Source organism: Saimiri boliviensis, chromosome 7 (genome assembly GCF_048565385.1).
Source record: "Saimiri boliviensis isolate mSaiBol1 chromosome 7, mSaiBol1.pri, whole genome shotgun sequence".
NCBI lineage: Eukaryota > Metazoa > Chordata > Mammalia > Primates > Cebidae > Saimiri > Saimiri boliviensis.
This window is the reverse complement of record NC_133455.1, coordinates 66,216,464-66,234,284: the sequence shown is the minus strand read 5'-3', so window position 1 is coordinate 66,234,284 and position 17,821 is coordinate 66,216,464. Positions and strand designations below refer to the sequence as shown.

Genomic DNA, 17,821 nt, shown 5'->3' with positions numbered 1-17,821 from the left:
GCCTATAATCCTAGCACTTTGGGACACTAAGAGAGGAGAGCTTGAGCTCCAGAGTTCAAGACCAGCCTGAGCAACATGATGAGACCCTGTCTTTACAAAAAATTTAAAAATTAGCCAGACATAGTGGTGCACACCTGTAGTCCCAGCTACTTGGGAAGCTGAAGCTGGAGGATCCCTTGAACCTAAGAATTGAAGGCAACAGTGAGCTTTGATCATGCCACTGTACCTCTGACTGGGTGACAGAGTGAGACCCCATGTTAAAAAAAAAAAAAAGTAGCTGGTTGGTTAACATAGGTTACTTCAGGCAACCAATTTTGTGTGAGGATTAAAGCAGAGGGAACTTCATTATCATGCTGTTTGAAGATGTAAACTGTCCTGTTTGGGAAATTGGTTGTTCTCTCTCTCCTGATTTCTTAGATCAGATAGCTTAGTTTAGGTTTAAGGATGTAGAACTTAACATGAATGACTCCATTTTTATTTGTAGTCTGGTCTGTTGGGGCCTAGTATAGGAGTTTAGTGGCCTCCTATAATTTTTTACTTAAAAGTGTATATCATATGAATGAATATTTACTAAGAACATGAAAGAGAAGTCTTCCTTTCAAATAGCTGTGTTTCGTTGAAATGAATTAATCCAGGCATGGTGGCTTATGCCTGTGATCCCAACACTTCGGGAGAAGAGGTGGGAGAATTGCTTGAGGCTTGGAGTTTGAGACCACCCTGGGCAACATAGCAAGACCCCCATTTCTACAAAAACTAAAAATTAAAAAAAAGAGAAATAGATATGTAAAGCAATCAGAAAATACAATAAAATGTTAAATTATACATTGGCAGCAAGTACTTAGAATCTACAGTTGGGGTTTTCCTTATCTAAACTCACCTCTGAGAAAAAGCAGACTTTTGTATTTCCAAAATTGTTTCTGGATACGCTTGTTTTTGTTTTGGTATAAATAGGGACCTAGAATTATATTTCCAGTGACCTTTAGCCTCTATCTTTAGGAAGTGGAACTGAATAGATACTCTTTTGTTCCCACAGCAGACTAAAGGAAATTCAGTGTAGCAAGAATATGAATAATTGAAATATTTTTGGAGTTTATAGATCTTAAACTCTGATGAGGAAATATTGTCTTGTGTATTTGGTTTGGCTGTGCTGTTTTAAGTTAATTTTAGGGGTAACTTTGAGAGTCAGTTTTAGAATTCCAGCCCCAGATGACAGTCTTTTGCTTAGTCATGGGTTAGGTATAATGCCACATGATCCTGAGAAGACCAGGAACCGTTGCTATTTATTAACTTTGGTTGGCAGTGATACTTGAGAAGAAAAAATAACCACCATACATTCATAAAGGTTGAACTATTGCTATGTTTCAAAATCGTATTTGCCTTGATACCTGGTAATCTTCACTAATCTTTTAAGGAATCATCAGATGCGATGTATTTGGGAATGATAAGGCAGTAAAGGCTTCCAAATGCTAACAATTTATTTCTTTTTTTTTTTTTTTTTTTTTTATGAGACGGAGTTTCACTCTTGTTACCCCGGCTGGAGTGCAATGGCGTGATCTCGGCTCACTGCAACCTCCGCCTCCTGGGTTCAGGCAATTCTCCTGCCTCAGCCTCCTGAGTAGCTGGGATTACAGGCACGTGCCACCATGCCCAGCTGATTTTTTGTATTTTTAGTAGAGACGGGGTTTCACCATGTTGACCAGGATGGTCTCTATCTCTTGACCTCGTGATCCACCCGCCTCGGCCTCCCAAAGTGCTGGGATTACAGGCGTGAGCCACCGCGCCCGGCTAACAATTTGTTTCTTAACTTTTGTGGTGTTTTGCTTTATTTTCTATACTTTTTGTTATGGGAGCACTGGTAACTTCCTGATCTTGAGAAATAAAAGAACCAGAACAGAGTAATTTTTTAGAAAACTCTGTTTCTACAGTTTTAAATAGTCCCAAGGGAACAGTAATATGTTCCAAGTGACAAATTAATATGGACAGGAAGAAGGATTCCCTCAACATTCCCCACTCTTAACCCATATGAGTAAAGCTGAAGGAAAAGAAAGTGACCTCTGTGTTTCTGGCCTTTGAAATAATTTTTTAATGATTAGAAAATTGTTTCATAGACTGGGCATGGTTACAGGCTCACACCTGTAATCCCAGCATTTTGGGAGGTCAAGGTAGGCAGATTACCTGAGGTCAGGCGTTTGAGACCAGCACGGCCAACATGGTGAAACCCTGTCTCTACCAAAAATATAAAAATTAGCTAAGAATGATAGCAGGTGCCTGTAATCCCAGCTCCTCAGGAGGCTGAGGCAGGAGAATCACTTGAACCCGGGACGCAGAGGTGGCAATAAGCTGAGATCGTGCCACTGCACTCTAACCTGGGTGACAGAGAGACTCTGTGTCAAACAAAAAAAAAAAGAAACCTGTTTCATGAAAACTGGTTTGCATGTAGTCTTACTGTATTCAAATAATAACATATTGTTATTCAGACATCGGCAGAAAGAAAAATTTTCTTCTCTTCCACCACTTCTTTTTTTAGTTTTCATGTCAGTAAATTTGTATTTTACCTGTGTGTGAAGTCAATAATCAGAACATTTACTACTTGTTTTATTTTACATTAAGAATTTATAATATTGTCTGTAAAATTCACATGAGGGCAGTCAACTTTCTGTCAATAGTATCTTTGCCTGAAGGTAGTGACCCTTTAATCTGATGTATTAGTGAAAATGTATATACTGGTGAGGGATATAGGTATACATAAAGAATTTCTTTTTCATCTGTGGATGGTAAAAAAAAGGCATTTGAACATGGGAAATGTTAACAAGAATCACTGGGCCGGGTGCAGTGGCTCACTCTTGTGATCTTAGCACTTTGGGAGGCTGAGGCAGGTGGATCACCTGAAGTCAGGAGTTTGAGACCAGACTGGTCAACATGATAAAACCCTGTCTCTACCAAAAATACAAAAATTAGGCATGGTGGCATATGCCTGTAGTCCCAACCACTCGGGGGGCTGAGGTAGGAGAAATTGCTTGAATCCAGGAGGCAGAGGACGCAGTAAGCAGAGATCGCACCATTGTACTCAAGCCTGGGAGGCAGAGCAAAAAAAAAAAAAAATCACTGGATTCTTGACTTCTAACCTTTTGGGGGAATCTTAATTATTTATTTTATTTCATGTACACTGTTCCTGTTTTTTTTTTTTTTTTTTTTGTACCCAGAAGTACTCTGTGGCCTATACATATTTTTTCCTTTTTTAAAAAACTTTACTGTGGAAAATTTCAAACACATACAAAGTAAACAGAATAATATGATGAACCCTCTTGCATTCATCACCTTGCTTTAGAAGTCATCAAGATGCTACTACTCTTTTAACTTTTTTTTTTTTTTGAGCCCCAGTCTCACTAATGTCGCCCAGGCTGGAGTGCAGTTGCACAATCTTGGCTCAAGCTATTCTTATGCCTCAACCTCCCACATGGCTGGGATTACAGACATGTGCCACCACACCCAGCTAATTCCACCCATTGGTACTTACCCAAGAAAAATGAAAACATAAATTTTTGTATTTTATTAATAGTAGAGAAAGGGTTTCACTGTGTTGGCCAGGCTGGTCTTGAACTCGTGGCCTCAAATGGTCCGCCTGCCTTGGCCTCCCAAAGTGCTGGAATTACAGGCATGAGCCACCACACCTGGCCATCTTTTTTTTTTTTTTTTGAGACGGAGTTTCGCTCTTGTTACCCAGGCTGGAGCGCAATGGCGCGATCTCAGCTCACCGCAACCTCCGCCTCCTGGGTTCAGGCAATTCTCCTGCCTCAGCCTCCTGAGTAGCTGGGATTACAGGCATGCCCCACCATGCCCAGCTAATTGTTTGTATTTTTAGTAGAGACAGGGTTTCACCATGTTGACCAGGATGGTCTCGATCTCTTGACCTTGTGATCCGCCCACCTTGGCCTCCCAAAGTGCTGGGATTACCGGCTTGAGCCACCACGCCCGGCCCCACCTGGCCCTCTTTTATCATTTATACTTCTACACATTCCCCATCCTCTACTCAATAATTTTTTTTTAGGTAAAATTCATATACACTGAGATACAAAAGTAAGCTGTTACAGTTACAAGCATGTAGCACACCTATCATAGTATAAAACATTTTTATCTCCCCAGAAAGTCCCCTTATATACCTTCCAAATCATCTCCTGCTCCACCAGGAAACCATTGTTCTCTTTGGCTTTGCCTGTTTTTGAATGTCATATAAACAGAACCATACATTATGCATTTTTTGTGTCCGCCTTTTTTTGTCAACTGTTATATCTGTGAGATTCATCCATGTTGCCTTCCTTTGTTTTGCTGAGTAGTCCATTGTATGGGTATACCATGGTTTGTACATTCATTCTCTTACTCGTGAACATTTGGGTTCTTTCCAGTTTTTGCTTTTTTTTTTTTTTGAGATGGAGTCTTGCTCTGTTGCCCAGGCCGGAGCACAGTGGCACGATCTTGGCTCACTTCACCTCTGCCTTCTGAGGTCAAGTGATCCTCCTACCTCAGCCTCCCAAGTATCTGGAACCACAGGCATGCACTACCATGCCAAGCTAATTTTTGCATTTTTGGTAGAGACGAGGTTTCACCATGTTGGCCAGGCTGGTCACCTCCAGACATGAGGTGACCCACCCACCTCGGCCTCCCAAAGTGCTAGGATTACAGGCGTGAGCCACTGTGCCCAGCCTAGTTTTTGCTTTTATGCTATGAACATTTACAACAAGTCTTTGGGTGGATTTATGTTTTCATTTTTCTTGGATAAGTACCAATGGGTGGAATTGCTGGATCAATAGATGTGTATTTAACTTTATGTATGTATTTAGTTATTTATTGTATTATTATTTTGAGATGGAATTTCACTCTTGTTACCTAGGCTGGAGCGCAATGGCTCAATCTAGGCTCACCGCAACCTCTACCTCCCAGGTTCAAGTGATTCTCCTGCTTCAGCCTCCCAAATATCTGGGATCACAGGCTTGTGCCACCACACCCAGCTAATTTTGTATTTTTAGTAGAGCCAGGGTTTCTCCATGTTAGTCAGGCCGATGAACTCCCAACCTCAGGTGATCTGCCTGCCTTGGCCTCCTAAAGTGCTGGGATGGTGTGAGCCACCATACCCAGCCTATTTCTTTATTTTTTTGAGACAGTTTTGCTTTTGCTGTCCAGGCTGGAGTACAATGGCACCATCTCAGCTTACCACAACTTCTGCTTACCGGGTTCAAGCAGTTCTCCTGCCTCAGCCCCCAAGTACCTGGGATTACAGGCATGCGCCACCATGCCCGGCTAATTTTGCATTTTTAGTAGAGATGGGTTTCTCCATGTTGATCAGGCTGGTCTCGAACTCCCAGCCTCAGGTGATCTGCCCGCCTCCCAAAGTGCTGGGATTACAGGCATGAGTCACCACGTCCAGCGCATGTTTAATTTTATAAAAAACTGCCAAAGCTTTTCCTGGTGTTTATGTCAGTGGTACATTGCCACTGACAAAGGATGCATATGTGTCTGTGGTTTGTAAGTTTAGATAAACTGAAAGATACAAGAAGCTTTTTCTTATAGAAAATGGCTTATAGGAACATCTCAATATTAGTTGTTATTCCACAGAATGTAAGATGACCTTGAAATATATACTTGTCATTAGTTTGTTGTTTTTATGTGGCTTCTAAGGAGTTGTAGAAATTATTTTAGTCCTTATAGTAAATCAGCTAATGTGGTTATATAGATAGTATAGTTGTTGCCTTTCTGAGAACGAATACATTACTGAGTGTCCTAGATTTATACATTTTGGAACTCTGTTTATAATTTCCAGAGTCCTTTTAGGAACCCCTGTCTGTGATTCCTAGAAACATTCTCTTTTTTTTTTTTTTTTTTTTTTTTGAGACAGAGTTTCGCTCTTGTTACCCAGGCTGGAGTGCAATGCAATGGCGCGATCTCCGCTCACCGCAACCTCCGCCTCCTGGGTTCAGGCAATTCTCCTGCCTCAGCCTCCCGAGTAGCTGGGATTACAGGCATGTGCCACCATGCCCAGCTAATTTTTTGTATTTTTAGTAGAGACGGGGTTTCACTATGTTGACCGGGATGGTCTCGATCTCTCGACCTCGTGATCCACCCGCCTCGGCCTCCCAAAGTGCTGGGATTACAGGCTTGAGCCACCGCGCCCGGCCGAAACATTCTCTTTAACACTTAGTGGTTTTAGCAGTGAATATCTGTCAACACCCACACTATTGTGGTCAGGGGAATATCACAGCAGGTGATCTAAATAGAATGGTTGGGATGAAACTCCACTAAGGTGAGTAATGTTTATTGCTTTCCAAAGCATATTGCAGTTAAATTATTCAACAATAAATCTGCCTTTGCACCATTGTCAGGTATTAATGTGAGTCGTTTGTTCTGTTTTAGTGATGTCCTCGCATTGCCCATTTTTAAGCAAGAAGAGTCAAGTTTGCCTCCCGATAATGAGAATAAAATCCTGCCTTTTCAATATGTGCTTTGTGCTGCCACCTCTCCAGCAGTGAAACTCCATGATGAAACTCTAACATATCTCAATCAAGGTCAGATGCTTCCTCATTCGTTAGTACTATTACAGGCCTACTGGAGTTATGATGTTTAATTAGGTATGCTTATATGTAAAAATTTAGATCTTTCTAGTATGGCCTGTCAAACTAGAAGTCTTATTTCAGAGATTTGAGTTCTCATGTCGTATTTGATAACTGTTACTAGCACCTTTGCTCAGCTGCCCATCTGTAGTTCCCAGCCTCCTCTTCCCTAATCATGGTACCTAGGTACTCCCATTGGTTACCGTCTGAGAAATATTACTCTACCTGGCTCTATTATTTACCAGTTGTGTGGCCTTAGACAAGTTGCTAAAACTCTTTTATGTTTCAATTTCTTTGTCTGTAAAATGGGATTGATAATACCTTAGAAAGGTATATTAGTTAAATGAGATAATGTGTAAAAATACTTAGCACAGTGCTGAGCATCTAGTAAAGGTTTCTGGTTGTTGTTACCAATACTAATAATATTATTATACTCTTGTATATTCAACTAACTGAATTCTATTCTTTCTGAACCTGGCAAAGTTAATTTGTGATGAATATAATATATAATTACTTTTTCTTCTAGGACAGTCTTACGAAATTCGAATGTTAGACAATAGGAAACTTGGAGAACTTCCAGAAATTAATGGCAAATTGGTGAAGGTAAAATGAATAAATCATTCTTCTGTACAGTATTTTTTTTTTTTTTTTTTTTTTTTTTTTTTTTTTGAGACGGAGTTTCGCTCTTGTTACCCAGGCTGGAGTGCAATGGCGCGATCTTGGCTCACCGCAACCTCCGCCTCCTGGGTTCAGGCAATTCTTCTGCCTCAGCCTCCTGAGTAGCTGGGATTATAGGCACGCACCACCATGCCCAGCTAATTTTTTGTATTTTTAGTAGAGACGGGGTTTCACCATGTTGACCAGGTTGGTCTCGATCACTCGACCTCGTGATCCACCCGCCTCGGCCTCCTAAAGTGCTGGGATTACAGGCTTGAGCCACCGCGCCCGGCCTGTACAGTATTTTTTAACTAATCCTTTTGGGATTTTAGATTTTATTTTTTTGTTCATGTTCTTTTGCTTCCATAAAGAGCTTGATGATATCCCTTGCCTGCAATCATTTGTTGGCATAGTGGTAAACAGATGTCTTATTTCTTTGGGGTCAGAGTAAGTAAGCCCCCCTATTCACATGAATTTTTCAGAGGTGCAGAAATAGAACGCTCACCATGACTTGCCCAGGGTAATCCCCTGGCTCAGTGAAGTTCTTTTGGGTGGAGTAAAGTAACTTCCTTGAGGTCTTTAGAGAAGCCTCAGTGTTTTTTTTTTGGATACTTGGTCTTATAGCAAGGAAAACAGAGGCTACTGTTGATGAAGAACAGTTCTCTTAGTCTAGACTGACAGGATTTTGATAATGCACAGCACAACTGAGACAGAGGAGTTTTGTCAAAAGGTGGTGGGAGGATTAACAGGCACTTCTAGCCGGGCGCGGTGGCTCACGCTTGTAATCCCAGCACTTTGGGAGGCTGAGGCAGGTGGATCACGAGGTCAAGAGATCGAGACCATCCTGGTCAACATGGTGAAACCCCGTCTCTAATAAAAATACAAAAAGTTAGCTGGGCATGGTGGTGCGTGCCTGTAATCCCAGCTACTCAGGAGGCTGAGGCAGGAGAATTGCCTGAACCCAGGAGGCGGAGGTTGCGGTGAGCCGAGATTGCGCCATTGCACTCCAGCCTGGGTAACAAGAGCGAAACTCCATCTCAAAAAAAAAAAAAAAACAGGCACTTCTACAAAGTAAGAGTAACAAAAGGAAAGTTGATGGAAATAGGCTTTACCTACCCTCAGTATGTAAAGGTTGCATGGTGGATTAGCAAGCAGGGGACTTGGTGAGTTTTTCATATACATCTGAAGAGCTAAGCCAGATAGGCCATGGTGTGACAGAAGAGACATGCAGAAATGCTTCAGACAGGAGTCCTTTGTGCCTGGTTACCATAGGACTGAAACTTAAGCCAAGTTTTAAATATGGTACCAGTTAACTATAAAGATACCTGAGAAATTAGCCAGGCATGGTGACTCACGCCTGTAATCCCAGCACTTTGGGAGGCCGAGACAGCGGATCACCTGAGGTATGGAGAAACCCGATCTCTACTAAAAATACAAAATTAGCTGGGTGGGGTGGTGCATGTCTGTAATCCCAGCCACTCGGGAGGCTGAGGCAGGAGAATCGCTTGAATCTGGTAGGTGGAGGTTGTAGTGAGCCAGGATCGTGCCATTGCACTCCAGCCTGGGCAACAAGAGCAAAACTCCATCTCAAAAAAAAAAAAAGAAAAGATTATATCTGAGAAATTATAAAATTTATCCTGAAATAGTACTTGGTATGGTATAGGTTTTAGAGTGAAACAGATCTTAAGAAAAATCATTTTAGATTGTATTTAGAAACTAGCTGGCAGTGAGTCCTGTTAGTTTTCCTTTGTCAGCACTGATTTTCAAGAGGTCCTGTTACCTGATTTTGCTGTATCCTTTTAGAGTATATTCCGAGTGGTGTTCCATGACAGAAGGCTACAGTACACTGAGCATCAGCAGCTAGAGGGCTGGAGGTGGAACCGACCTGGAGACAGAATTCTTGACATAGGTGAGTTAAAAGAGAATCTATTGCCTAGGAAATGCCTTTCGCTACGGGCTGAGAGTTGGTTTTCTTGACATTTACCTTGATTCATACGCTTGAGAGGCTCAATTAGTATAAACCTTGAAAAAATTGGAAGTGTAAACACTTCAGTGCCATAGCAACTGTAGGTTGATTTTGTTTTGTTTTTTAAGTTGTGGTAAAATATACATTTCATTAAAGTTATCATTTTAACCATTTTTAAGTGGATAGTTCTGTAACATTAAGTACATTCACATTATTATGTAACCATTACTACCATCCATCTCCAGAACTTTTTTCATTGCAAATCTAGAAGACTGTACCTGTTAAACAATAACTCCTCATCCTGCCTTCTTCACAGCCCCGGGTAACCACTATTCTTTCTGTTCTATGAATTGGACTACTAAGTACTGCATAAATGAAATCGTACAGTATTTGTCCTTTTGTGACTAGCATTTTTCACTTAGCATAATGTTTTCAAGGTTCATGGAGTAACATACATTAGAATTTCCTTCCCATGTAAGTCTGAATAATATTCCATTGTGTGTATATACCACATTTTGTTTATCCATTCATCCCATGGTACACACTTAATTTGATTCCACTTTTTGTCTATTGTGAATAACGCTGCTATGAACATGGATGTACAAATATGTGTTTGAGTCTCTGCTTTTAATTCTGCTGGATACATATTCAGAAATGGAATTGCTGGATCATATGGTAATTCGATCTTCAATTTTTTAAAGAAACCACTATATTGCTTTTCACAGTGACTACGCATTTTACATTTATGCCAGCAGTACTGAACACTTCCAGTTTCTCCAGTCTTGCTAACACTTGCTGCTTTCTGTTTTTTTTATAATATCTATCCTAATGGTTGTGAAGTATCTCATTGTGGTTTTGATTTGCATTTCTCTGATGATTAGTGATGTTGAGCATCTTTGCATGTGCTTATTGGCCATTTATATATATATATATAATATATATGTATATATATTGAAAAATGTCTGTTCAAATCTTTTTCCCATTTTTGAATTGGATTGTCTGTCTTTTAGTTATTGAGTTGAAGGAATTCTTCACATATTCTGGATATTAACCCCATAGCCTATATATCACATGCAAATATGTTCTCTTATTCTGTGGGTTGCTTTTTCACTATGTTAATACTATCCTTTGATGCATTAAAGTTTGACATTTTGAGATGGTCCGATTTATTCAATTTTTAAATTGCCTGTGCTTTTGGTGCCACATCCAAGAAATCATTGTCAAATTCAGTGTTAAGAAACTTTTCTCATGTTTTCTTCTAAGAGTTTTATAGTTTTAGGTCTTATATTCAGGTCACAGATCTATTTTGAGTTCATGTTTGTATATGGTAAAAGGTAAGGGCCCGACTTTATTCTTTTGCATGGGGATACCCAGTTTTCTCAATACCATTTGTTGAAAAGACCATTCTTTCCCCCATTGAATGGTCTTGGCACCCTTGTCAAAATTCATTTGATCATATATTTGAAGACTTATTTCTAGGCACTCTATTATGTTCCATTTGTTTACATGTCTTTATAAGCCTATGCCTCACTATTTTGCTAAGTGTAGCTTTATAGTAAGTTTTGAAGTTGTGAAGCATGAGACCTCCAACTTTGTTTTTTTTTGAGATTGTTTTGGCTATTCAGGATCCAATATTTTGTTTTGCATTTGTAAAGAGGGGCAGATTTTTTCCCCCAACATGCTGAGTTCCTTCATTTTACTAGTGCCTGAAAACCAGAGTCATAGTGTGTTTTACCTAAAGTGAGAGTTCTGGTATTAGAAGAAGCTAGTCTCTTGGTTTACAGTTAAGTTTTGTCTTCCCATGTTGCTACATGGAATAGAATTTGTTTTTCCTAAGTCATAGGGTATAAGTGAAAGATGTTCACAAACACACATGCAGTCACTTTTCTTGATATCTGCATCTCTAATTGGTTAAAATTTCCTATTGGTAAACATAGCTGTTAAAAAAAATTAACTACTACTAACTTTGCCTGAGAAACCATTGGTTCTCATGCAGTGATCTTGATATCTGTATGATGAATTGACCTTAAGATGCATTTAACACAACTAATATTGTGGAGTGGTACCCACTTGATGCTTTATTGTTTGAATCATTGATACCAAAACAGTAGTATTGTTATATCACAGTTATGGTAATACATATCATCTGGCCTTAACTCCCCAGTTTGATCATTAATAGAAGTCACAGATTGTTATTTGAATATCTGCTATGTGGAATGGAAAGCAAAGTTCTACCCAAGCCTGTTAAATCTTGCTTCCCTTTTAAGTAAAGATTTGTCACTCTTGTTATAGGATTACTTGATGACTGGATAAGTCAGCATCGATTTTTTTTTTTTTTTTTTTTTTGAGACAGAGTCTCACTCTACCACTCAGGCTGCAGTGCAATGGTGTGATCTCAGCTCACTGCAACCTCTGTCTTTTGGGTTCAAGTGATTCCTGTGTCTCAGCTTCCCGAGTAGCTGGGATTATAGGCGCCTAGCATTATGCCTGACTAATTTTTATGTTTTTAGTAGAGATGGGATTTCACCATGTTGGCCAGGCTGGTCTCGAACATCTGACCTCAAATGATCCACACCCCTCAGCCTCCAAAGTGCTGGGATTACAGGTGTGAGCCACCATGCCTGGCCTACATCAATCTTTGTGTTAAAATTTTTCCACTTTCGCCGGGCGCGGTGGCTCAAGCCTGTAATCCCAGCACTTTGGGAGGCCGAGGCGGGTGGATCACGAGGTCGAGAGATCGAGACCATCCTGGTCAACATGGTGAAACCCCATCTCTACTAAAAATACAAAAAACTAGCTGGGCGTGGTGGCGCGTGCCTGTAATCCCAGCTACTTAGGAGGCTGAGGCAGGAGAATTGCCTGAGCCCGTGAGGCGGAGGTTGCGGTGAGCCAAGATCGCGCCATTGCACTCCAGCCTGGGCAACAAGAGCGAAACTCCATCTCAAAAATAAAAAAAAAAATTTTTTTTCCACTTTCATCCGTGATATAATCCTGTCTACCTTTACAAAGACACTCTGCAGCACCCCTTTAATAGCAATGCTCTTAATGTAATACTAATATTAAAAGTATAGTTGAAACAGATTATAAATTACAATTTTCATGATAGTGTAGACTTAATCCATCTTAAATAGGATTTTGGCAAATTAAAAGGAAACTGCCTTTAACTTGCCGTATTTTAAGCTAGAAGGAGGATACTGAACATTCCCAACACAAAGAAATGATAGATGTTTGAGACAGTGAATATGCTGATTACCCTGATCTGATCACTATGCACTATATGTATTGAAACATCACTATATAGCCCATGGATATGTACAATTACTATTTGTCAATTTAACAATAATTTTTTTTTTTGAGACAGAGTCTTGCTCTGTCACCCAGGCTGGAGTGCAGTGGCACAGTCTCGGCTCACTGCAACCTCTGCCTTTCAGGTTCAAGCAGTTCTCCCTGCCTCAGCCTCCTGAGTAGCTGGAATTGCAGGCGACTGCTATCATGTCTGGCTAATTTTTGTATTTTTTAGTAGAGATGGGGTTTTGCCATGTTGACCAGGCTAGTCTTAAACTCCTGATCTCATGTGATCCACCCACCTCAGTGTGAGACATCGTGTCCAACCAAAAAATTACTTGTTTATTTGAGATGGAACCTTGCTCTTGTTGCCCAGGGTGGCGTGTAGTGGTGCGATCTCAGCTCACTGCAATCTCTGCCTTCCAAGTTGAAGCAATTCCCCTGCCTCAGCCTCCTGGGGGTAGCTGAGATTACAGGCATGCGCCACCTCACCCAGTTAATGTTTATATTTTTATTAGAGACGGGGTTTCACCATGTTGGCCAGGCTGGTCTTGAACTCCTGACCTCGTGATTCACCTGCCTTGGCCTCTGATTACAGGCATGAGCCACTGTGCCTGGCCAAATAATTTTTTTAATTGACACGTTAAAAACTTTTTGAAGAGGAAGAAAAGCACTCAGAAGGAAAGTAATTAAGTCAGTTTTACTCTAATCAAATATTTTTCACTGGCAAAAAAGAAATTTAAGGTGTGGGCTGGGTGTGGTGGCTCATGCCTATAATCCCAGCACTTTGGGACACCAAACTGGGCGGATAACCTGAGGTCAGGAGTTCAAGAGCAGCCTGGCCAACATGGCGAACCCCATCTTTACTAAAAATACAAAAAATTTAGCCCGGCTTGGTGGCATATGTCCATAATCCCAGCTACTTGGGAAGCAGAAGCAGGAGAATCACTTGAACCCGGAGGCGGTTGCAGTGAGCCGAGATGGTGCCACTGCACTCCAGCCTGGGTGACAGAGCGAGACTTCATCTAAAAAGAAAAGCAAAGAAATGTAGGATGTGATACACAAAAATCTTAGTAGCTAGGGATGAGTAATATAAGAATCAGTGCCTTCTTATTTAAAACTGAATAACCCTCAGAATTGTTCAATTATTACCGTTTTGTTTCTCAGATATCCCAATGTCTGTGGGTATAATCGATCCTAGGGCTAATCCAACTCAACTAAATACAGTGGAGTTCCTGTGGGACCCTGCAAAGAGGACATCTGTGTTTATTCAGGTAAGGCATTGCAGATAGGGTTCCAGTTTTGAAGAGCATCTCTCACTACCAGTTTATTTCTTTTTTTTTTTTTTTGAGACAGTTTCGCTCTTGTTGCCCAGGCTGGAGTGCAATGGCGCGATCTCGGCTCACCGCAACCTCCTCCTCCTGGGTTCAAGCAATTCTCCTGCTTCAGCCTCCTGAGTAGCTGGGATTACAGGCACGCACCACCATGCCCAGCTAATTTTTGTATTTTTAGTAGAGACGGGGTTTCACCATGTTGACCAGGATGGTCTCGATCTCTTGACCTCGTGATCCACCCGCCTCAGCCTCCCAAAGTGCTGGGATTACAGGCTTGAGCCACCGCGCCCAGCCAGTTTATTTCTTAAAGGATAAAACATGTTAACTTTGAAATTTTTACAGGGTTCTAGCCTGACTATCAAGCCCAGGCTCCTTAACCTGTGCCTGAGAACATTGAGGAGTTTTTGAATCGCTCTTCTAATACCCCAATTTGTTTATTTGTGTCTCCCAAAATTGCTTGGTAATGGCTGCGTAATATTTTATTCCTTGGTTGTACCATAATTTACCTAACAATTATTTGGCATTTAGATTGGCTTTTTTTTTTTTTTTTTTTTTTTGAGACAGGGTCTTGCCCTGTTGCCAATCTGGAGTTCAGTGGCAAAATATCGGCTCACTGTAACCTCCACCTCCCAGTTTCAAGTGATTCTCTTGCCTCACCCTCACCAGTAGCTGAGACTGCAGGCACATGCCACCATGCCCAACGAATTTTTGTATTTTTGGTAGAGGTAGGGGTTTGCCATGCTGGCCAGGCTGGTCTTGAACTCCTGACCTCAGGTGATCCTCCCACCTTAACCTCCCAAAGTGCTGGGATTATAGGTGTGAGCCACCACACCTGCCCTTGATTGGCCTGATTTTTTACTGTTATCTATAATGTTATTTTGAACATCTTTATGCTTGAAATTTGATTTGCATATCTGAATATATTCTTTGGGTAGAGTCTTTGAAAATCCTTATTTTGTTTTGTTTTTTTTTTTTTTTTTGAGACGGGAGTTTCGCTCTTGTTACCCAGGCTGGAGTGCAATGACGTGATCTCGGCTCACCGCAACCTCCGCCTCCTGGGTTCAGGCAATTCTCCTGCCTCAGCCTCCTGAGTAGCTGTGATTACAGGCATGCACCACCACGCCCAGCTAATTTTTTGTATTTTTAGTAGAGACGGGGTTTCACCATGTTGACCAGGATGGTCTCGATCTCTTGACCTCGTGATCCACCTGCCTCAGCCTCCCAAAGTGCTGGGATTACAGGCTTGAGCCACCACGCCCGGCAAAAATCCTTATTTTTAATAATGATAATAACCAGTAGTTTATTGAGTACTTCACAAGAGATAGTTACTGTGTTAAGTAAACACTTTATATATATGATTTTAAGACTTTCTTTTTTTTTTTTTTTTTTTGAGACGGAGTTTCGCTCTTGTTACCCAGGCTGGAGTGCAATGGCGTGATCTCGGCTCACCGCAACCTCCACCCCCTGGGTTCCGGCAATTCTCCTGCCTCAGCCTCCTGAGTAGCTGGGATTACAGGCACGAGCCACCATGCCCAGCTAATTTTTTGTATTTTCAGTAGAGACGGGGTTTCACCATGTTGACCAGGATGGTCTCAATCTCTCGACCTCGTGATCCACCCGCCTCGGCCTCCCAAAGTGCTGGGATTACAGGCTTGAGCCACCGCGCCCGGCGATTTTAAGACTTTCAACTATAATCTTTTGGAGTAGTCAATCAGACAAGGCTCTACTATTAAAATTCGTCAGGTGGGGGCCTTTTGGCTAACACTAGTAATCCCAGACTTTGGGAGGGTAAGGGGGACAGATCACCTGAGGTCAAAAGTTCAAGACCAGCCTGGCCAACATGGCAAAACCCCGTCTCTACTAAAAATGCCAAACTTAGCCGGGTATGATGGTGTGCACCTATAATCCCAGCTACTGAGAGGCTGAGGCAGGAGAATCGTTTGAACCTGGAAAGCAGAGGTTGCAGTGAGCCGAGATTGCACCATTGCACTCCAGCTTGGGCGACAAGAACTAAACTTCATCTAAAAAAGAAAAAAAAAGTAATCAATCTTAGACTTTATGCAGTAGCCAAGCAAACCTCTTTCTCTGCTATTGCTGTGAACATTCATATTTACTATGTTCCCAGACTGGGTAGTGACTCCTCTTTCTAAGATCTTCCTTAAAATTGAGGAAACTTTAACTCACAGAAATCATTTCTTTTTTTTTTTTTTTTGAGACGGAGTTTCGCTCTTGTTACCCAGGCTGGAGTGCAATGGCGCGATCTCGGCTCACCGCAACCTCCGCCTCCTGGGTTCAGGCAATTCTCCTGCCTCAGCCTCCTGAGTAGCTGGGATTACAGGCACATGCCACCATGCCCAGCTAATTTTTTGTATCTTTAGTAGAGACGGGGTTTCACCATGTTGACCAGGATGGTCTCGATCTCTCGACCTCGTGATCCACCCGCCTCAGCCTCCCAAAGTGCTGGGATTACAGGCTTGAGCCACCGCGCCCGGCTAGAAATCATTTCTCTTTTGCTAACTCTGTGTTCTTCGAAGCAGTTAATGAATTTAGTTCCTCACAGTAGGTTTTGTTAGCATTAGATCTGTACATGTATTTTGTTTGCATCTGTAAATCATTTAAGTTTTTGTATTTCCTCTATCAGATTGTAAGTTTTTCAAGATCAAAAAGAGGCAAAGTGTTTTTTGTAGCTATTCATAATGCCTAGTAAAGGTTTTGCTGTTAATAGTTGCTTAAAAAAAAAAAAATGCCATCTGGTTTGGCTAGCTAGCCATACTGAAACCTTGATGTTGTATTCTTTTCAGGTGCACTGTATTAGCACAGAGTTCACTATGAGGAAACATGGTGGAGAAAAGGGGGTGCCATTCCGAGTGCAAATTGATACCTTCAAGGAGAATGAAAACGGGGAATATACTGAGCACTTACACTCGGCCAGCTGCCAGATCAAAGTTTTCAAGGTATTCCTGGGCAATGTGCTAACCCTTGGCTTCCTTTACCTTATCATTCTATGATAACATTAGCTACAAAGTCAGAAAGTCAAATTGTCTTTTTTTTAAAAAAAACAAAAAACGCCTAAGCTAGAGTCATTGAAATAATAACCAAGATGCCTGGTAAAGAAATGTACATGGAGATGGTCATGGGATAACAGGAACTTGGAAAAGAAGGCTAGAGACAAGAACATGGGTTCTCATTGAAAGCTCTGAAAGCCTGTTGAAGTTACAAGCTCTTGTAACAAGTACATTCATACTTGATCTTTTCTTATTTGGTCTTATTTATTTATTTATTTTTGAGACTGGGTCTCAGTCTGTCACCCAGGCTGGAGTGCAGTGGCACAATCAAAACTCACTGCAAGGCCGGGCGCGGTGGCTCAAGCCTGTAATCCCAGCACTTTGGGAGGCCGAGGCGGGTGGATCACGAGGTCGAGAGATTGAGACCATCCTGGTCAACCTGGTGAAACCCCGTCTCTACTAAAAATAGAAAAAGTTAGCTGGGCATGGTGGCGCGTGCCTGTAATCCCAGCTACTCAGGAGGCTGAGGCAGGAGAATTGCCTGAACCCAGGAGGCGGAGGTTGCGGTGAGCCGAGATCGCGACATTGCACTCCAGCCTGGGTAACAAGAGCGAAACTCCGTCTCAAAAAAAAAAAAACAAAAAAACCTCACTGCAGCCTCAGCCTTGTGGGCTCAATCGATTCTCCTGCCTCAGCTTCCCTAGTCAGTGGGACTACAGGCATGTGCCACCACACTGGGCTAATTTTTGTATTTTTTGTAGAGAGGGAGGTCTTGCCATGCTGCCCAGGCTGGTCTTGAACTCCCGGGCTTAAGTGATCTGCCTGCCTCAGCCTCCTGAAGTGCTGGGATTATAGATATTAGCGACTGTGCCCCAGCCAGGGTCCTATTTATTTTTGTCACAGAGATAAGTATGTTCTTGGGCCTGGCGCGATAGCTCACACCTGTAATCCCAGCACTTTGGGAGGCCAAGG

At 41.7% G+C, this 17,821-nt stretch overlaps 1 protein-coding gene across 8 annotated transcripts in view; it reads left to right on the top strand.

Annotated features, from left to right (window-relative positions):
- Positions 1–17,821, top strand: part of TFCP2 (transcription factor CP2) — a 65,756-nt gene that overhangs the window by 31,543 nt on the left and 16,392 nt on the right. For all 8 annotated transcript variants that reach the window (XM_039472127.2, XM_074402640.1, XM_039472129.2 and 5 more), the window contains 5 exons: positions 6,406–6,557; positions 7,129–7,205; positions 9,063–9,168; positions 13,678–13,784; positions 16,646–16,798. In XM_039472127.2, coding sequence (XP_039328061.1) covers positions 6,406–6,557; positions 7,129–7,205; positions 9,063–9,168; positions 13,678–13,784; positions 16,646–16,798 — 595 coding nt within the window. The remainder of the gene's footprint in view (positions 1–6,405; positions 6,558–7,128; positions 7,206–9,062; positions 9,169–13,677; positions 13,785–16,645; positions 16,799–17,821) is intronic.